This window comes from Poromitra crassiceps (genome assembly GCF_964638095.1).
Source record: "Poromitra crassiceps genome assembly, chromosome: 28".
Taxonomy (NCBI): Eukaryota; Metazoa; Chordata; class Actinopteri; order Beryciformes; family Melamphaidae; genus Poromitra; species Poromitra crassiceps.
The window spans coordinates 4,832,524-4,855,023 of NC_139651.1; the positions used below are offsets into that span (position 1 = coordinate 4,832,524).

The following is a 22,500-nucleotide window of genomic DNA, read 5'->3' on the forward strand; positions in this document are numbered from 1 at the left end:
CCTTTAAGCCACAGTGTTTGGAGGTTACCCTTTAAGTCACAGTGTTTGGAGGTTACCCTTTAAGCCACAGTGTTTGGAGGTTACCCTTTAAACCACAGTGTTTGGAGGTTACCCTTTAAGCCACAGTGTTTGGAGGTTACCCTTTAAACCACAGTGTTTGGAGGTTACCCTTTAAGCCACAGTGTTTGGAGGTTACCCTTTAAGTCACAGTGTTTGGAGGTTACCCTTTAAGCCACAGTGTTTGGAGGTTACCCTTTAAGTCACAGTGTTTGGAGGTTACCCTTTAAGCCACAGTGTTTGGAGGTTACCCTTTAAACCACAGTGTTTGGAGGTTACCCTTTAAGCCACAGTGTTTGGAGGTTACCCTTTAAACCACAGTGTTTGGAGGTTACCCTTTAAGTCACAGTGTTTGGAGGTTACCCTTTAAGTCACAGTGTTTGGAGGTTACCCTTTAAACCACAGTGTTTGGAGGTTACCCTTTAAACCACAGTGTTTGGAGGTTACCCTTTAAGCCACAGTGTTTGGAGGTTACCCTTTAAACCACAGTGTTTGGAGGTTACCCTTTAAGTCACAGTGTTTGGAGGTTACCCTTTAAGCCACAGTGTTTGGAGGTTACCCTTTAAACCACAGTGTTTGGAGGTTACCCTTTAAGCCACAGTGTTTGGAGGTTACCCTTTAAGCCTCAGTGTTTGGAGGTTACCCTTTAAGCCACAGTGTTTGGAGGTTACCCTTTAAACCACAGTGTTTGGAGGTTACCCTTTAAGTCACAGTGTTTGGAGGTTACCCTTTAAGTCACAGTGTTTGGAGGTTACCCTTTAAACCACAGTGTTTGGAGGTTACCCTTTAAGCCACAGTGTTTGGAGGTTACCCTTTAAGTCACAGTGTTTGGAGGTTACCCTTTAAGCCACAGTGTTTGGAGGTTACCCTTTAAGCCACAGTGTTTGGAGGTTACCCTTTAAGCCACAGTGTTTGGAGGTTACCCTTTAAGCCACAGTGTTTGGAGGTTACCCTTTAAGCCTCAGTGGTTGGAGGTTACCCTTTAAGCCTCAGTGTTTGGAGGTTACCCTTTAAGTCACAGTGTTTGGAGGTTACCCTTTAAGCCACAGTGTTTGGAGGTTACCCTTTAAGTCACAGTGTTTGGAGGTTACCCTTTAAGCCACAGTGTTTGGAGGTTACCCTTTAAGCCACAGTGTTTGGAGGTTACCCTTTAAGCCTCAGTGTTTGGAGGTTACCCTTTAAGTCACAGTGTTTGGAGGTTACCCTTTAAACCACAGTGTTTGGAGGTTACCCTTTAAGCCACAGTGTTTGGAGGTTACCCTTTAAGCCACAGTGTTTGGAGGTTACCCTTTAAGCCACAGTGTTTGGAGGTTACCCTTTAAGCCACAGTGTTTGGAGGTTACCCTTTAAGTCACAGTGTTTGGAGGTTACCCTTTAAGCCACAGTGTTTGGAGGTTACCCTTTAAGCCTCAGTGTTTGGAGGTTACCCTTTAAGTCACAGTGTTTGGAGGTTACTCTTTAAACCACAGTGTTTGGAGGTTACCCTTTAAGCCACAGTGTTTGGAGGTTACCCTTTAAGCCACAGTGTTTGGAGGTTACCCTTTAAGCCACAGTGTTTGGAGGTTACCCTTTAAGCCACAGTGATTGGAGGTTACCCTTTGGGCCACAGTGTTTGGAGGTTACCCTTTAAGCCTCAGTGTTTGGAGGTTACCCTTTAAGCCACAGTGTTTGGAGGTTACCCTTTAAGCCACAGTGTTTGGAGGTTACCCTTTAAGTCACAGTGTTTGGAGGTTACCCTTTAAGTCACAGTGTTTGGAGGTTACCCTTTAAGTCACAGTGTTTGGAGGTTACCCTTTAAACCACAGTGTTTGGAGGTTACCCTTTAAGCCACAGTGTTTGGAGGTTACCCTTTAAGCCACAGTGTTTGGAGGTTACCCTTTAAACCACAGTGTTTGGAGGTTACCCTTTAAGCCACAGTGTTTGGAGGTTACCCTTTAAGCCACAGTGTTTGGAGGTTACCCTTTAAGCCACAGTGTTTGGAGGTTACCCTTTAAGCCACAGTGATTGGAGGTTACCCTTTGGGCCACAGTGTTTGGAGGTTACCCTTTAAGTCACAGTGTTTGGAGGTTACTCTTTAAGCCACAGTGATTGGAGGTTACCCTTTGGACCACAGTGATTGGAGGTTACCCTTTAAGTCACAGTGTTTGGAGGTTACCCTTTAAACCACAGTGTTTGGAGGTTACCCTTTAAGCCACAGTGTTTGGAGGTTACCCTTTGGAGCACAGTGTTTGGAGGTTACCCTTATGGCTTATGAGGCAACCTCACACACATTTAGACATAACAGCTCTCCAGAGGACGCTATCTCAGCACACTATCATACAGCAGCACGACTCAAGTGTGTGTTTAAAAGGGCTTTGAGATATTCCCTCCTTCAAAAAGAAGCACTCAGGTTCACTAAAAGGGTCGAAGAATGTATGCACGGACACTTTTATTGGGTGTAAATCAAGTGCATTCTAATAACTTAAGTAGTATCAAGAGGACACTATCTCACCACATTATAGCACATGATGTGTGTTGTGTTATCGAGGTATTTTTCACTCAAGCCAATAACTTTAAACATAGCAGGTGGCTGAAACCAAGCATGCAACCAAGGGACACTTCTGTTTGGAAAGCATGAGAATTACTGTAATAAATACAATATTTCCCTGATTCCCTCAAGCCAATGACTTGATTAAATACGGCGCACTCGAGTACCAATTTAGGGTACAAAATCATATGCATGTACACCTCTAAAGCAAATCTAATATTACAGTATATTCATTTGGAAGAGAATTATTGCATCATCATCGTCTCGGGTGGCTGTGGCTCAGGAGGTAAAGCGGGTCGTGCACTAATCACTTTGGATAACAGAGTCGGTGGTTCGAGCGCAAAGGGATTTTCTTCCACCGCCGACCAAAATGGACGGCACCAAATACCAGCAGGCTGCTTCCGTGAAGTCAGACTAGGGCGGAAGGGAACTGGTGGGAATTATAGCGTGATCCTCCCATGTGCTAATGTCGTGCCGGTGAAGCTCCCCCACTGTCAGGTGAAAATAAGCGGCTGGCAACATGCGCATGTGTCGGAGGAAGCATGGTGCTGGTCTACGGCTCTCCCCAGATCGGCAGAGGGGGTGGAGCAGCGACCGGGGCAGCAGGGGGGAAATTGGCCAAGTACAATTGGGGAGAAAATGGGGGGAAATCAGAAAAAAGTGGAAAAAAGCGAATGAAATCTGAATTACACTATCCTGTTGTATTAACGTTTAAAATTGAAGTTTATGAGTCTGTGTTGGACTTTGAGCCAAAAGGATAATATGGCTATTTGTCTATGATATTGGCCTTTGTCCGTTGGCCGATTAAGAGTGAGCGATGGTCTACCTGGCATGAATTAGCCCCACAGGAAAATAATTGGCCGATGAAGCGACTGCTCGACTCCACTGCAGTCCGTTAACAGAGCTGTTTAGCTGGGCTTTGCTCCATGAGCTGGTAGAGCAGAGCCAGCCAAACACTCTTTATGTATTCCACTATAGTCTGCCAGTGCCAGGTGTAGTCACACTGATCATCACTATATATAGTCTGCCATTGCCAGGTGAAGTCACACTGATCATCACTATATAGTCTGCCAGTGCCAGGTGAAGTCACACTGATCACTATATAGTCTGCCAGTGCCAGGTGAAGTCACACTGATCACTATATAGTCTGCCAGTGCCAGGTGTAGTCACACTGATCATCACTATATAGTCTGCCAGTGCCAGGTGAAGTCACACTGATAACTATATAGTCTGCCAGTGCCAGGTGTAGTCACACTGATAACTATATAGTCTGCCAGTGCCAGGTGAAGTCACACTGATCATCACTATATAGTCTGCCAGTGCCAGGTGAAGTCACACTGATCATCACTATATAGTCTGCCAGTGCCAGGTGAAGTCACACTGATCATCACTATATAGTCTGCCAGTGCCAGGTGAAGTCACACTGATCACTATATAGTCTGCCAGTGCCAGGTGAAGTCACACTGATCACTATATAGTCTGCCAGTGCCAGGTGTAGTCACACTGATCATCACTATATAGTCTGCCAGTGCCAGGTGTAGTCACACTGATCATCACTATATACTCTGCCAGTGCCAGGTGAACTCACACTGATCATCACTATACAGTCTGCCAGTGCCAGGTGAACTCACACTGATCATCACTATATAGTCTGCCAGTGTACAGGTGAAGTCACACTGATCACTATATAGTCTGCCAGTGCCAGGTGAAGTCACACTGATCATCACTATATAGTCTGCCAGTGTACAGGTGAAGTCACACTGATCACTATATAGTCTGCCAGTGCCAGGTGAAGTCACACTGATCACTATATAGTCTGCCAGTGCCAGGTGAAGTCACACTGATCACTATATAGTCTGCCAGTGCCAGGTGAAGTCACACTGATCATCACTATATAGTCTGCCAGTGCCAGGTGAAGTCACACTGATCACTATATAGTCTGCCAGTGCCAGGTGAAGTCACACTGATCATCACTATATAGTCTGCCAGTGCCAGGTGAAGTCACACTGACCATCACTATATAGTCTGCCAGTGCCAGGTGAACTCACACTGATCATCACTATACAGTCTGCCAGTGCCAGGTGAACTCACACTGATCATCACTATATAGTCTGCCAGTGCCAGGTGAACTCACACTGATCATCACTATACAGTCTGCCAGTGCCAGGTGAACTCACACTGATCATCACTATATAGTCTGCCAGTGCCAGGTGAAGTCACACTGACCATCACTATATAGTCTGCCAGTGCCAGGTGAACTCACACTGATCATCACTATACAGTCTGCCAGTGCCAGGTGAAGTCACACTGATCACTATATAGTCTGCCAGTGCCAGGTGAAGTCACACTGATCACTATATAGTCTGCCAGTGCCAGGTGAAGTCACACTGATCACTATATAGTCTGCCAGTGCCAGGTGAACTCACACTGATCATCACTATATAGTCTGCCAGTGCCAGGTGAAGTCACACTGATCACTATATAGTCTGCCAGTGCCAGGTGAACTCACACTGATCATCACTATATAGTCTGCCAGTGCCAGGTGAAGTCACACTGATCACTATATAGTCTGCCAGTGCCAGGTGAAGTCACACTGATCACTATATAGTCTGCCAGTGCCAGGTGTAGTCACACTGATCAGCAAGTGTAGTATATAGCTATGTAGCTATACCTTCTAACAATTCAGTCTGGGGAAAACAAACAAACAAACAAAACAAAAGACACGTATTTCGTTTTGTTCAGAGTGGTCTCTCCTGATTCTAAATATAGCTGAATCACTTGGTTTGATCAAGTAAAACTATTTTTATAAGCATTTTACCAAATGTTCATCTATGGAAACGTGAATGTACAGTATGCCTAACCCGGAAGAGGGCGTGACCCTGGCACTCTATAAATATGGAATCAATCAAACTGCATCATATCATCATATCAGAACGTGGATCACATTGACTCCCATATTTGATAAAAGGTCGATATTGGCCCCATATATGGGCAAACCAACACCATTTCAGACGGCAGCCCGTCTTTATTGTCACACGAACACACTACAACACATGCATGCGGCCACAACACGCACTCATGCTGACGGTGGCCGGTGAAATATGTCCTCTGCATTTGACCCATCCAGGCTTGTCCTTTCCTCCAGGGGGCAGGCCAGGAGCAGTGGTCGCTTTTTCTTTCCAGCGCCCGGGGACCATCATTGGACCATCATTGGACCAACTTCAGATGTTGTCGTCACTGGTCGGATGACGATCTTCTGCATGTTTTTAGTGGGGGGGTTATGTACGGAGGAACCCCCTGGGGGGTACGGGGAGAACATGCAAACTCCACACAGAAAGGCCCTTTCGACGAGATAGCCCACCTGGGCAGTAGGCACTGAAGATATGGGGAGGTCACAACTCCAGCGTCCCAGGCGAGAATCGAACTCAGGACCTTCTAGCTGTGAGGCGACAGCGCTACCGACTGCGCCACCGTACCCCCAGCAGCATAACTAGAAACAACAGTAGTTCTCGTATCTGCGGTTCATTTCTGTAACCTACATCCGTCGTTTCGTGTGATAAATGATTAGCGATCTGACCTTATCCGACACGAGCGGAATGCTCTGTGAGGCGTGCAGGCAGACAGCGGCGAGCTAGCGTGGCTGTAGAAACCGCCCGGGGGACACAACACAACACAACTCGTCTTTGTCTGAAGGAGCCACATTCAGGCCAGCAGCAGCAGCCTACCGGCTACCAACACACAACGCAGCTAGGGCATGTGACTATCATTACAGTTACACCCAGTCCAACACAGAGCACTGTTAGCACCACCGTGATATCATATTATGGGCTTGTTCGGCATGTATGGCATGTTTGAAATTTCATAACGCTTTTATGCCGACGAACACCTTATTAGATGTCAAATTGGCACAGATGTTCCGGGCAAGTTTTCCCAGTTTTGAACTTGCACCGTGGGACCCAGTTATCCTACTTAAAGGCAATCAATCTGATTACAGTACATGCCACTAATTTACAAATTGGCCCAGCTGAGTGCAGTGAGTCATGCCAAATGAATCCCTCCGGGCTGGGAGGGAGGACACTCGTTTTGCACTGCTTGTTATTCAGCAATGCACAGGTCCTATGGATGAGAAATGCTGAATACTTTACAATGAGTTTATAGAATTTATATCTTTATATGGTTAAGTAATAAATGTGAAAGTCCATAAAGGAATGTTGAATGGTGGATGACTCACTCAGTCACTTGACAGGAATAACAGCTTGTTTTGTGAGCTGATGAAACATTACTGTATAATAGCACAACAATCCATCTTCACATCAGCCTGTAAAGCAAGTTACTAACTGCTGCCTGAAGAGGATCTTCGCGAGATATTTCTCTAGTGTGGCCGCCGCCATCTTGGAGGCTCTTGCGCAGCTCGCACGAGACGCCATGAGACCAGGGATTTCCCCCAGAGCCACAGCTCCGCCTGCTATTGGTCCCTGATCAGCAAGCTGCGTGATCACTGGACAGGCGACCTGTCAATCACGCCCAAAACATAGTCTCTTAACATCGTCTATTTTACTCTGGGTGAGTTACATAAAAATTCACCCCCTGTACAGTTGTTATGAAAGGCGAAATTAGTTATAGACCTGTTATAGACGGGTATAGAAATGTGTTGCATAGCTTGATTAGCAGTGCTATTTTTCAATAAAACAACTCGACACAACAACATGTGGGGAACAGGGAAGCAAGTAGCTAGCATCCATTAGCATCCTGTAATTACCACTTGTGGCAGCAGGGGCCGCTGTTGCTGCTGCTCAGCAGCTTCCTACATACTGGGGCTTTAACTTTTTTTATAACGGAAATTAATTTGTTCAAATACATTAAAAGCCACATAAAAAAGCACAAGTGATATAATAATAACAACTTCCGAATCTATGCTTTGCTTAGCAGAGGCTCAGGGGGTTGCATCTCACCTTGATGCTGAAGGACCTCCTGAGGCTCCTCTTGTTCTCCCTGAGTGTGTTGGTGTGATCGCTGCCTCCTCTCTTCCTCCAGGGGGCGTTCTCTGCATCCCTGCTGCACCCCTTTCCGCCCCCGGTCCCCAGCTGTGTGAGGTCTGCCCTCCAGCCCGGCCCCCAGGCCCTGCCCTCCTCCAAGCCCTCCACAGCATGCCTCTCTTCTGGAGCCGGGCAGTCGTCGCTGGTCTTAGAGTGGCACAGGATCAGCGACCTGCACAGGGTCAACACAGGCAAACACCATTAAAGGAACAGTTCACCAAAAAATGAAAATTCTCTCATCATCTACAACACACCCTCGAGAGAGACCATCGACTTCAGTTGTACTGTGCTAAAGTCAACGGTGACTGGGTTTCTCTCCAGTTGTGCTGCCAACCTGCCTGTGTGTTATATGGACAAGCCTCACCTGTGATCAACTGTCTGGCACGAGGGGGCGGAGCTGATGACAGCATTTACATTTGTGGGTGAACTGTTCCTTGAAAGAAGTTGAGATAAATAACGATGATCCTGCTGCCTTTAACTGACAGCATCATCCTTGAGCAGTCCTGCAGTGCAACATGCAAATGAAGTGCATGTTGATGAGGTGTAAATAAAATAAAATAAAGTGGGTAAACTATTACCTCCGTTCAGTGATCATCAAAAGCCAAACAAGCACCGACACAAAAATCATCACATTTTCAGAAAAGCATCACCATCTTCCATCAGTTTGACACAATTCACTATATTGTACACTATACAGTAAATTTACATATTATATAAATTGATATCCACCCAAAAAAAAGTAGATTTTTTTTAATATATATTTCATTTTAAATTTTTTATATCCTACAAAAAAAAAGTAGATTAAGTCTATTTCTGAAATAAAAAAAATGGGTAAACTGACTTTAACCCCTGCTTGCTGGTACCTGGAGAGCATGGCCAGCTTCTTGGACCGGTAGTTGTGGCTGCTGCCGCCGCCGCTGCTGTTGTTGTTGTTGCTGCCTTTGCCCTGGTCCCTGCGTCTCCTCTCCATCCTCCTGGCAGCCGCTGTGCTGGCTTTCCTCCTCTGGTGGGAGTATCTCTGGGGCATGGCCGTCAGCGTGTGCGCCGCGGCCGCCGGGAGCTCCGAAACAAACGCACCCCTCCCAGCCGGCACGAAGCCTAATGGAGAGGGGCGCTCTGGAGGGCAATTAGAAAATTCAGTTAGGACAGCCTGGCTGCATCTGAGTGCGTGTGTGTGTGCGTGCGTGCGTGTTTGTGTGTTTGTTTGTGTGTGTGTGCGTGCGTGTGTGTTTGTGTTCGTGTGTGTGTGTGTATGTGTGTGTGTGTGTGTGTGTGTGTGTGTGTGTGTGTGTCATTAAGTGTTCTGAGAAGCGGACTGGTGAGGCAATGGTGGAGACTAGCAGAGATAAGAGTGCTTTTCTTTCCCAGCTTTGAGGGAAAAAAAGCCGATGTTTTGCCCAGAGCAATCTAGTACGAGAGTGGCGTCAGCGGAGGTCCAAAAATGCGTGACTCATTAGCCAATGAACAGCCAGGGAAGGGGTCTCGCGCTACTTTTAAATGCGAAAATAAAGATGATAATGTACAATTTGATTCTTAAAAAAAAAGAAAAATCCCTTTCAAAGTACACAAACTGTCCATTTTGCTGCAACTCAACAGCGCTGCTTAATCCAGAACCTTACTTCCTGGAACTCTTGAGAGTCTATTGGAGTGAATTGGAGATGTCGTGACTCTTCTATATACACGGCTCTGGTTTTGCCCAGGCAGAGGTAAACTCTGGTCACAGACACCATAAATAGCAACTATGCTGTGAGCGATCAGGTGATCCGTTCAGCACAAGGCGTCTTTGTTTTGATACTATACGCTTCGTATAATATGCATGCATCACATTCAAACACATGCTGGGTGAATGGTTGGCGGTTGGGTTGGGTTGTAGGTCCCATTAAGGGTCTGAAGTGAATGATCTGGTCTGTAGCTCCACTCTTCTTCACACTGCAGACAGAGAGAGCACTATAGGATGACCCTCAAACTGCATTATATATGTTACTCTATACCGCCTCTGGTCTCTCTCACGTTCTCCATGAACAAACACTTAGTGCCGATTAACATGATGTTAGGAAGCTCTTTAACTCCAACCCATCATCTCGCTACCTTCTCTCCTTATCAATGACTCTCTCTCTCTCTCTCTCTCTCTCTCTGTGTATGCCTCTCTCTCTCTCTCTCTCTCTGTCTGCCTCTCTCTCTCTCTGTGTCTGCCTCTCTCTCTCTCTCTCTCTCTCTCTGTCTGCCTCTCTCTCTCTCTCTCTCTCTCTGTGTATGCCTCTCTCTCTCTCTCTCTCTGTGTCTGCCTCTCTCTCTCTCTCTGTGTCTGCCTCTCTCTCTCTCTCTCTCTCTCTCTCTCTCTGTCTGCCTCTCTCTCTCTCTCTCTCTCTCTCTCTCTGCCTCTCTCTCTCTCTCTCTCTCTCTCTCTCTCTGCCTCTCTCTCTCTCTCTCTCTAGGTTTATACACTCCTCCAGCTTAGTCTGCATGTGTTGTCGATGACTAAGAAATATGAATGAATATTCTCCACCCCGCTGGTATCTACAGCTGCTTCAGTATACACGTAAGCATCAGTATATTACAGTTAGCAACAACAACACCATCGCTGGCTGGGAAGATTGGTGGCCTCTAGCGGCCTCTACGCTCCACTTTTGTGCTGGCACTGTTAGGGCACTGTTCTTATCTTACAGCACAAAAAAGTTAAAGCATTCAGAGTTTCTACCAATGAAAGATGGCGGAAGGCGCGAAAGGCAGATGGAGAAATCACTTCTCATGGCAGTTATGGCACTTCTTATCGTCAATCGCTGTTCTTTTCACACGACACAACTTGCTGTCTCGTCATCGGGGGTGTTTGTGTTGTGGTTTTCACACGGTACGACTGAGCTGTGACAGGGGACCACAACACAGTCTTACACCAGTCTGCTCACGGCTATTTCTAAACACACACATGCTCACACAACACAACACAACATACTATCTATGGGCCATTCTACAGAATTGGTTCAAAGAGTTATTAAGTCAGAGTTATGAAGTTTACTGCTGCTATCTCAAATATTATCTTGGGTTCCGATAGCCTTATTAGAATGACAATGATCTTAGTAAACATCTAAGATTTTTGCATATTAACACATTCACTGCCAGCCATTTTTTTTTTACTGTAGGTAGCTTCTGCCAAGCCGTTTTTTGAGGATTCTGGCTCATTTTACAAGAGCCGAGGATAATTTTCTGCTTGGACTTTGTGAACACGAAGTTCACAAAAGTACTAATAGAATGTGTGCTTTCTCTGTCTAAAAGAGTTAGTTTGTAGACTTAGTAGTTATGTAGATATTAGCCGTTGAGTACAGCATGGTTTCAGCGTGTGAGACAGGAAGCTGAGATAATCGCAGTTTTGTGAAATTCAATCAAACAGGCAGAACAGTCACTTTAACCATTTATTTTTGGCATCAGTGAGAGATCAGACATCTGAACAATATAGTTCTGAACACCCTCTCCTTTAAACTCCTCCCTCCGTGGGCGTGTCTGGTGGCGTTTGTCACAAGCCAGTTTCTCCTGCCTGTCTGAGCAGTGAGCAGCCTCCCTCTCTGGCGGCCCCTCGTCGGCGAGTGTGGCGAGTGTGGACTGTGGATGGGACTCAATCGTTTCTTGGATTTTTGGTTGAGAGCTTTGATGAAGCTTTGTGCGATTCTAGGCTTTATGCTGCCCACCCAGTCTATTTTTGGAACCCCACACCGTTGTGCGCCGGTGTGCAGCAGCGTGAAAGCGTTTTCGCCTACAGTATTAGAATGAGGCTCGTTCGTTTCTGGGTTTTCGGAATGCGTGCGATTCTGGCCTTTCTGCGGGTGTTTCAAAGTGTGTTTCACCCATAATCTATTATGCAAATTTGCAATCCCCCACGCCAGCACCGCTCTCCGCTCTCTGTGTGCTGCTGCTGGCGCGGCCGCTCTCAGGCGAGTCTGGTGACTGATGACTGTAAAATCGCCAAGCCATTTCCTTGAGAATGGCTTGCTCCCGCGGCTGTTTTTGGTTGGCTTTCTCTCTGTCGGGAGAGCACTGTCGCCACTTAGTTGGTCGGTAAAATAGATTATACACATTCAATACTTCCAATATTTTTATAGGAGACGTGGGGGACATTGATCCACGTAGCACCGTCAAAAAATTTTTTTTTTTTTTTTGACGAGTCAACTCGTCATTGGCAGTGAACGTGTTAAATGCTTTTGGATTTTTTTTGCTTGTTGTGGGACAGCAGTTTGCACCAATTTGGTAGTACAGTAGAATGTTCCATAATACTGTATACTTGCTCGTTAGCCTGCTGTAGATGACAGCAGACATCACCCGGGCCCTGTCTGCCTCACTGTGCTCTCATTGGCTGTCCCACACTGCGCTCTCATTGGCTGTACCGCACTGCGCTCTCATTGGCTGTACCACGTTGATAGCTCTCCTGACACAACCAGATATTTAACAGGCATGTCTGTTGGGTGTCTGGCTGTGACTCATCGGCGAGCTCACAGAGCGCCGAGCCAACGCAGATTTGCCTCTGATCTGTGGGGGGGTTTATCGCCTATAGTCTGAATTTAGCTTAACGTGTTTAACCTCTTCAGGGAGGGGGGGGGGGCAGAAGGCAACATGGTTTAGCTTTAATTTTGAGAAATGGTACTGTAGCACTAACGCTGTGAGCTATAGAGAGCCAAAGTGAACGTCACTTCCTGCTTTTCTCCCTGTACCAGCGTGTGAAAAATATGAATGGTGATGAACGGTGGCGATGCGCTACCTTTTTGATCCCGTTTGAATTGTGCCACGGGAGTAACACACACGGCATGTTTGTCAATGTAAAAGATAACTCTGCAAGTCGAGAAAGTCGCAGTTTGTGGTAAAACTGTGGCACTAAAAGTCATAAATCAGAAAAACTGCACACAACCAGTCACGTAAGTGATATCTCTCCCGCCAGTCCATTGTTGTTGATGGTGTGACGTATAATGTGCGACACGAGATGTAGAAAACTAAACCTTACGTTTCAGTTTCAGCACAAACTGCAACGTTCTTGACATGCAGAGTTATCTTTTAAATTGACAAAATTTAACATGGCACAATTCCAACGGGATGAAAAAAGTAACCGTTGTATTTTCTCTGACGCTGGTACAGGGAGAAAGGCAGGAAGTGACGTTCACTTTGGCACCTCTATAGGCTATATACCAATAATCTCCACTATGGTCTCATTGGTTGAAGTAATTCTACCAAGGTATCACAATTAATCTGACAATATGCTGGTTTAGAAATGCTACATGGAGCACCTTTAAAGTACAGTGTAAACCTGGCTGGTGCTGCTCCGTTACTTACAGTGATGTGACAGTCGACATGCCGACAAATGCCTCTCTGTCCCGTGAATATGACAGCATGCAGGTGTAATATAACAGACCTCTACAAACAGTCATTACACTGTATAAAATACGCTGACCGCAGGCAGCCAGTCCAAATATCCACTGCGATTTTTCATCTCAACCGCACTGAAAACGTTCTGGGACTCATTCCACGAGACTGCCTGTGTGGCAAATTATAAAGTGGTTCAACCTCTGAAGAATGAATGAATAAATAAATAAATAAATAAATAAATAAATAAATAAATAAATAAATAAATAAATAAATAAATAAAATAGCTCTCAAACTAACCAATAAGTACATTCATATATACGAGGGATCAGCCGAGCAGCATTTTGGTAAACAAACCGCGTCACTGGGTGGCAACGGCAATGGAACTCTATGGAGCCCGAGTGGCGCGAGGCGTGAGTGTCTGACTCTAGCCAGTTAACTTTGTTTACATTTTTAAAAACTGCGACAGTTCACACAACTTTAACACGACATGCATATATTATACATCAAACTCTTGAGCTACTTCTGCTCTCACTCAGAATGTCAAAATATAAGCGATGTGATGTATAGTTTTTGAGATATTAACGTTTGTTTGGCACAACTCATACTAATAACTGCCGCGGGGTTCCGCATTTCTGGGTGGCAAGTGACGTCATGCTGATTCGTCCTATAAGAGATGAATAACAACCCAAAACAAACAAACAAATAACTAAGTAACTAACGAACTAAATAAATAATACATGAATAAATACATAAATAAATAAATATCCCCCCCAGCCAGTTTCCAGTGGAGGAGTCCAGAAGAAAGGCTTTGTTGTCTGGTGAATCAGGAGTTCTGATCCTGGAAGTGTGTTAGCAATTATGGAGCATTAGTGTGTTTGTTGTGCTGGCTAGATAGACAGGAAACACAGACATGGATCTCCACGCTGGAGGCCTATACGCTCCATGGCATAATACACATCTCTCTCTCTCTCTCTCTCTCTCTCTCTCTCTCTCTCTCTCCTCCCCCCCCCCCTCTCTCTCTTGGATCTCTGCCAGGACAGTGGGTTGACTTAGTAGCACAACTATTCAAACATCACATTTACTCCAAGCACTAAGTAAACACAAATGCAAATATGCATATAGCCAAGTCACACCTGCAGCACTCAGGCCTACACAGCATCAACATCGTTTCTTTTTTATATCTAAAGGCAGCCATTCCATAATAAACACGCTCACTGATAAAAATGCAGATGAACGTTTTAGTAAACATTTCTTACAAGCAGCGCTGCAAGTTAGCTAACTAAACTTGAATGACATTTGATAATGACTTGTTTTTTCCTTGATTATTGACCATGCAATAATGGAATAATGCGATAATTGGAAGGTCAGCAGCTAGCTAATTAGCTTATTTAGCCTAACTATATAGATGTAGGCTAGTATAGCTAGTTTGAACTTTCAAGATGCAGCTAGGCTAAGTAGCTAACCTAGATAACTTAGTATATGGGCTACATTGTATTTTTCAGTTAGCAGAGCACTATAATCTTGAAAGGCAGGATGCACGCCACGGAGCACTATTATGAGCACTAGGCTTCATAATATATTAGCTTCCTCCTCTCTTACCTGTTGCCTTTTCACTGGGCTTCAGTCTAATGTTACTTGGCCAGAGAAAAAACTATGCTCTCTCCCATGTGCAGAAAGCATGCTTCTGTGGCTCCGCCCACTGATCCCACCACTCAACCAATGAGATCTGCCTCCAGAACAGGGACAAATCTTATAACTACTCCAATCAATGTGTGATTAAGAAGAAAAAAGAAAATCTAAAGGGATGGCTAGGCCAACAGAGCAAAAGCACAAATGGGAAACATTTTGGTCAGTAGACCATCATCAGTTCTGCAAACTCCTGAAAAGTGATGATGGTCTACTGACTGAAGTGTTATTTTGGTCGCTTTTACATCTTGTGTAAATTAATATCAGTCATTTTCTCTGCATCAGTTGGCCTCTTAAATTTCTTCCTTTTGATCAGTGTGCAGTTGTTGGTTTCCCACATTACCTGAGACAAACCTCCTGGACCAGCGGCTAATCCACCTAAAGCTATTCCATCCCACACTGTGTTGTGTGTGTAGTTAGCCTAGCTTCCACACTGTCTTGGTGTGTGTATTGCAATATTTAGCCTAGCTTCCAGACTGTCTTGGTGTGTGTATTGCAATATTTAGCCTAGCTTCCACACTGTGTTGGTGTGTGTATTGCAATATTTAGCCTAGCTTCCACACTGTGTTGGTGTGTGTATTTAGCCTAGCTTCCACAATGTGTTGGTGTGTGTATTTAGCCTAGCTTCCACAGTGTGTTGGTGTGTGTAGTTAGCCTAGCTTCCACACTGTCTTGGTGTGTGTATTACAATATTTAGCCTAGCTTCCACACTGTCTTGGTGTGTGTATTTAGCCTAGCTTCCACACTGTCTTGGTGTGTGTATTACAATATTTAGCCTAGCTTCCACACTGTCTTGGTGTGTGTATTTAGCCTAGCTTCCACACTGTCTTGGTGTGTGTATTTAGCCTAGCTTCCACACTGTGTTGGTGTGTGTATTTAGCCTATCTTTCACACTGTCGGTGTGTGTATTTAGCCTAGCTTCCACACTGTGTTGGTGTGTGTATTTAGCCTAGCTTCCACACTGTCTTGGTGTGTGTATTTAGCCTAGCTTCCACACTGTCTTGGTGTGTGTATTTAGCCTAGCTTCCACACTGTCTTGGTGTGTGTATTTAGCCTAGCTTCCACACTGTCTTGGTGTGTGTATTACAATATTTAGCCTAGTTTCCACACTGTGTTGGTGTGTGTATTTAGCCTAGCTTCCACACTGTGTTGGTGTGTGTATTTAGCCTAGCTTCCACACTGTGTTGGTGTGTGTAGTTAGCCTAGCTTACACACTGTGTTGGTGTGTGTATTTAGCCTAGCTTCCACACTGTGTTGGTGTGTGTATTTGGTGTGTGTATTTAGCCTAGCTTTGTTGGTGTGTGTATTTAGCCTAGCTTCCACACTGTGTTGGTGTGTGTATTTAGCCTAGCTTTGTTGGTGTGTGTATTTAGCCTAGCTTCCACAGTGTGTTGGTGTGTGTATTTAGCCTAGCTTCCACACTGTGTTGGTGTGTGTATTTAGCCTAACTTCCACATTGTGTTGGTGTGTGTATTTAGCCTTAGCTAGTTGACCGACAGGAGTCTATGCTATAATGACTGCAGCACTGCAGTGTGTGACTCTGACTTTCCTGGGACACGCACTCTATTCTATTGATGTAATGGCACACAGCAGCAACACTGTTCAGTATGAAGACTTTGAAGGAGGGGGGGGGGGCACATGGAAAGAGAGGGGGGGGGGAGTGGCGTGGGTCAGGTAGGTCAACTCTATAAAAAGGTGTGTCTGTGGTAGGGCCTGAATGAACAGTGTGTGTGTGTGTGTGTGTGTGTGTGTGTGTGTGTGTGTGTGTGTGTGTGTGTGTGTGTGTGTACATGTCTACAGAAACCATATTTTTGTGCCTGTAGCATTAGCTAGGCAGGCATTGCAGCCTAACAGGAGCTGATTGAGTGAGAGCAGAGGGCGGGGCGGCCACGCAGCAGCAGCCAAACAACGTGCGTGTTGTTCTGAGGTTGCACCAGCCGGGGGATTTTTCCAGGATGCCCCCCCCCCCCCCCCCCTCACCACCTGACCCGGGAAGGGAGGGGAAACCTCGCACAGTCATGCTGCGAAGGAATAGTCCAGCACTTGTATAACTTGTGCACTTGGCGGAGGAGGTGGCATGACTGATCTTTACGGTGGCCGTGAAGTGCAAATCACGACAACAATATAGGAAACCGCAACAGCATGGAAAAAAACCCACAATAACAGGGCGTCTGGGTAGTGTAGAGGTACAGTAAGCCCTCGTCTATCACTGCGTAGACCCGGGTTCAATTCCCGGCAGCGGTACTGTCCTTCCGTCTTGGTCAAACGTTCCAAAAGAATTGGCCATGTCTGCAGGTGAGAAGCCTGTAGGGTGTCCTGGTCGCTGCAATAGCGCCTCCACTGATTGGTCAGGGCGCCTGTTTGGGGAGCAATGGCAAGTAACAAAACATTTTCAAAAGTTGAGCTGGTACCTTTTCCGGTAGAAGTTAATGCATAGTTTTACTCTTTTGTTAATTTGTTGTGTTGCATTTTGTTATTTATTGTTGTGTTTTGTTGATTTGTTGTTTTCCTATCTGTCATTGTCTTTTTTGATTTGTTGTTGTGTTTTCCTATTTGTGTCAATTTGCACTTCATGGCCACCGTAGCTCTTGGCTCGGCCCATGCAGGGCTTCAGTGTGGAATGACAGCTCAGCTATGTATGGCCCACGCGGCTGTGTGTCCAGTCTGTGGCCAGCATGGCTCAGGGTTTCATGGTGAGATGATGGTACAGCGTTGTGTGTGTGTGTGTGTGTGTGTGTGTGTGTGTGTGTGTGTGTGTGTGTGTGTGTGTGTGTGTGTGTGTGTGTGTGAGAGAGAGAGAGAGAGAGATAGTGAGTGAGTGAGTGTGCACATACACACACACACCAGAGATGGGCACTTGGACTTGCGACTTGGACTTGAATCCACACAGTGACTGCTGACTTGACTTACCGAAAGGCATCCAGCAGATGATAAAACGCTCATCCATAAGAGACATGAGACTTGACTTGGACTCTAGCTCAAAGACCTGAGACTTGTCTTGGACTCTAGCTCAAAGACTTGATACTTGACTTGGACTCTAGCTCAAAGACTTGAGACTTGACTTGGACTCTAGCTCAAAGACCTGAGACTTGACTTGGACTCTAGCTCAAAGACCTGAGACTTGTCTTGGACTCTAGCTCAAAGACTTGATACTTGACTTGGACTCTAGCTCAAAGACTTGATACTTGACTTGGACTCTAACTCAAAGACTTGAGACTTGACTTGGACTCTAGCTCAAAGACCTGAGACTTGACTTGGACTCTAGCTCAAAGACCTGAGACTTGACTTGGACTCTAGCTCAAAGACCTGAGACTTGACTTGGACTCTAGCTCAAAGACTTGATACTTGACTTGGACTCTAGCTCAAAGACTTGAGACTTGACTTGGACTCTAGCTCAAAGACTTAGACTTGTCTTGGACTCTAGCTCAAAGACTTGAGACTTGACTTGGACTCTAGCTCAAAGACTTAGACTTGTCTTGGACTCTAGCTCAAAGACTTGAGACTTGACTTGGACTCTAGCTCAAATACTTGCGACTTGACTTGGACTCTAGCTCAAAGACTTGAGACTTGTCTTGGACTCTAGCTCAAAGACTTGAGACTTGTCTTGGACTCTAGCTCAAATACTTGCGACTTGACTTGGACTCTAGCTCAAAGACTTGAGACTTGTCTTGGACTCTAGCTCAACGACTTGAGACTTGACTTGGACTCTAGCTCAAAGACCTGAGACTTGACTTGGACTCTAGCTCAAAGACTTGAGACTTGTTTTGGACTCTAGCTCAAAGACTTGAGACTTGACTTGGACTCTAGCTCAAAGACCTGAGACTTGACTTGGACTCTAGCTCAAAGACCTGAGACTTGTCTTGGACTCTAGCTCAAAGACTTGATACTTGACTTGGACTCTAGCTCAAAGACTTGAGACTTGACTTGGACTCTAGCTCAAAGACCTGAGACTTGACTTGGACTCTAGCTCAAAGACCTGAGACTTGTCTTGGACTCTAGCTCAAAGACTTGATACTTGACTTGGACTCTAGCTCAAAGACTTGAGACTTGACTTGGACTCTAGCTCAAAGACTTAGACTTGTCTTGGACTCTAGCTCAAAGACTTGAGACTTGACTTGGACTCTAGCTCAAATACTTGCGACTTGACTTGGACTCTAGCTCAAAGACTTGAGACTTGTCTTGGACTCTAGCTCAAAGACTTGAGACTTGTCTTGGACTCTAGCTCAAATACTTGCGACTTGACTTGGACTCTAGCTCAAAGACTTGAGACTTGTCTTGGACTCTAGCTCAAAGACTTGAGACTTGACTTGGACTCTAGCTCAAAGACCTGAGACTTGACTTGGACTCTAGCTCAAAGACTTGAGACTTGTTTTGGACTCTAGCTCAAAGACTTGAGACTTGTCGTTGACTCTAGCTCAAAGACTTAGACTTGTCTTGGACTCTAGCTCAAAGACTTAGACTTGTCTTGGACTCTAGCTCAAAGACTTAGACTTGTCTTGGACTCTAGCTCAAAGACTTAGACTTGTCTTGGACTCTAGCTCAAAGACTTAGACTTGTCTTGGACTCTAGCTCAAAGACTTAGACTTGTCTTGGACTCTAGCTCAAAGACTTAGACTTGTCTTGGACTTGCAAAACAAATCTTTCTGGTACTCTCTGGCACAAACACAGGCACACTTTATCACACACATCCATCCCCCGGGCCAACAAGTGGATCATTTAACTGCTTTCCCTGCTGCTCTGTAACCAATTTAGAGAGTTACGCAATACTCACTGCAGCATCTGAGCAGTCTCCAGAACTCTCTCAATACTCACTGCAGTCTCTGAGCAGTCTCCAGAACTCTCTCAATACTCACTGCAGTCTCTGAGCAGTCTCCAGAACTCTCTCAGTCAATACTCACTGCAGTCTCTGAGCAGTCTCCAGAACTCTCTCAATACTCACTGCAGTCTCTGAGCAGTCTCCAGAACTCTCTCAATACTCACTGCAGTCTCTGAGCAGTCTCCAGAACTCTCTCAATCAGTGCACAGAAAGAACAACTTGGCACAATATCCCTCTCCTCTATGACAGTGACTATTCTTTGGCTCGTGACCACTAAAACGAAGTGATGCCTGCTCCATCACTTCTGTTACAAATGTTTAGAGTTCAACCAAACAATGATTTCCCCTTCTCATTTGACTCATTACTATCAGAGGGACTGAAAACTGTTCAGGATTTCACAAGAATAATTGCAAATAAAACATTTTCATAGCAGAAGCATGTGTTTCCCTGTCCTGTAAATCAGCTTGTGAATCCCCTGAAATGATCTTGCGCCCCCATGAGGTGTCCCGACTCCTAGGTTGAGAACCACTGCTCTGTGACACCTGTCTGGATCTGTCAACAACATCATCACATAGATATATTCTAATAATAATAATAATCCTCTTTTACAATGTGAGTAGAAGTTGAAGTTCTGCAGTCAAACTCTGACTGGCACTGATGAGCAGTGAGTAAGTTCCCTGTTACAGCCCTGCAACTGTGGAGGAGTGGCGGTCCTACTCACCGTAGTCCATCATGTTGTCACTCAGCCAGCATCCACTGCAGCCAGCCGGGACGGTCCCAAGGCCTGACCCGCACAGAGGGACTAGTCCAGAGGGACGGTCCAAAGACTCGACCCGCACAGAGGGACTAGTCCAGAGGGACGGTCCCAAGGCCTGACCCGCACAGAGGGACTAGTCCAGAGGGACGGTCCCAAGGCCTGACCCGCACAGAGGGACTAGTCCAGAGGGACGGTCCAAAGACTCGACCCGCACAGAGGGACTAGTCCAGAGGGACGGTCCAAAGGCCTGACCCACACAGAGGGACTAGTCCAGAGGGACGGTCCAAAGACTCGACCCGCACAGAGGGACTAGTCCAGAGGGATGGTCCAAAGGCCTGACCCGCACAGAGGGACTAGTCCAGAGGGACGGTCCCAAGGCCTGACCCGCACAGAGGGACTAGTCCAGAGGGACGGTCCAAAGGCCTGACCCGCACAGAGGGACTAGTCCAGAGAGCACAGCAGGCACGGCTAAAGTGATGTCCCGCTCAGAGCATGGCTTCCTTGCTGTGTGAGTCATCTGTGGGTATAATATGCCTCTACCTCTCCTCCTGCCCTCTCTCTCTCTTTCAGTATCCACCCCTCCTCTCCTCCTGCCCTCTCTCCCTCAGTATCCACCCCTCCTCTCCTCCTGCCCTCTCTCTCTCTCTCTCTCTCAGTATCCACCCCTCCTCTCCTCCTGCCCTCTCTCTCCCAGTATCCACCCCTCCTCTCCTCCTGCCCTCTCTCTCTCAGTATCCACCCCTCCTCTCCTCCTGCCCTCTCTCTCTCTCTCTCTCAGTATCCACCCCTCCTCTCCTCCTGCCCTCTCTCTCTCTCTCTCTCTCTCTCAGTATCCACCCCTCCTCTCCTCCTGCCCTCTCTCTCTCTCTCTCAGTATCCACCCCTCCTCTCCTCCTGCCCTCTCTCTCTCTCTCTCTCTCTCTCTCTCTCTCAGTATCCACCCCTCCTCTCCTCCTGCCCTCTCTCTCTCTCTCTCTCTCTCTCTCTCTCTCTCTCTCAGTATCCACCCCTCCTCTCCTCCCAGCTGTCTGGAGAACACAACAGTGTGTCTCAGTAAGGCAAGATCTCCCCCAAAATCACATCCCCCTTTTCCTGTCAGCCACTGGCTCTCTGGAGAGGAAAACACTGCCTGACCTCACGCCCACTTTACATCACACACTGCCTGTACTCTTTTATGGGCTCCTGTGAGTGTGTCTGTGTGTGTGTGTGTGTGTGTGTGTGTGTGTGTGTGTGTGTGTGTGTGTGTGTGTGTTGTGTGTGTGTGTGTGTGTGTGTGTGTGTGTGTTTGTGTGTGTGTGTGTGTGTGTGTGTGTGTGAGTGCGTGCGTGTGTGTGTGTGTGTGTGTGTGAGTGCGTGCGTTTGTGTGTGTGTGTGTGTGTGTGTGTGTGTGTGCGCGTGTGTGTGTGTGTGTGTGTGTGTGTGCGTGCGTGCGTGCGTGCGTGCATGCGTGCGTGCGTGCGTGCGTGCGTGTGTGTGTGTGTGTGTTTGCGCGCGCGTGTGTGTGTGTGTGTTTGCGCGCGTGTGTGTTTGCGCGTGTGTGTGTGCGTCTGTGTCTGTGTGTGTGTGTGTGTGTGTGTGTGTGTGTGTGTGTGTGTGCGCGTGTGCGCCTGTTTGTGTGTGTGTGTGTGTGTGTGTGTGCCAGCGGTCGACACGACATGGGTACATGCTGCCCGAGGATGAATGGATTCTCTGTGGTCCGTGCTATTACACTCCCACTCGGGGTTTTGACGCGGACACACACACACACACACACACACACACACACACACACACACACACACACACACACACACACACACACACACACACACACACCCTTCCTCATTGGAGTGTGTGTGTGTGTGTGTGTGTGTGTGTGTGTGTGTGTGTGTGTGTGTGTGTGTGTGTGTGCGTTAATGTTCATGTGTGTCTGGGGCAGTAAACATTTGGCCCAGGCAGGGTGACTCTGGTGAAGGCTTGGGGATGATGCCTGTAACGACTCTGGGTGAGCACAGTTGGTTTTAGAGCGGCCGGGACAGGGAGGAGAGGCCTTTGTGGGGTTTGGTATGCGGTTTCGGATGTGGAGGAACATGAGATGTGGGTTATTTTCTAGCTCTAAACGGGAACCAACACTCGGGAACAAAAACGGTTTTTCATTTTGCGGGACCCCCAAATAGACCCACATTAGTTCACCCATGTTCGTCGTCGGGGAGATTTAATTCCAGGGACCCATATGGGAAGATTTTAGTTGCTGATTTAGGATTGGTTGAATTGCAGAATTGTCTTACTTAAACCATTC

The 22,500-nt window shown here is 46.5% G+C and overlaps 1 protein-coding gene across 1 annotated transcript in view; it reads right to left on the bottom strand.

Moving 5' to 3' along the window:
* Positions 1 to 22,500, bottom strand: part of il16 (interleukin 16) — a gene marked incomplete at its 5' end in the record, with an annotated part of 65,773 nt that overhangs the window by 32,863 nt on the left and 10,410 nt on the right. Inside the window, 4 exon segments of the mRNA XM_083662456.1 lie at positions 7,537 to 7,623; positions 7,625 to 7,711; positions 7,714 to 7,792; positions 8,484 to 8,736. Of these exon segments, the coding sequence (XP_083518582.1) occupies positions 7,537 to 7,623; positions 7,625 to 7,711; positions 7,714 to 7,792; positions 8,484 to 8,736 (506 nt within the window).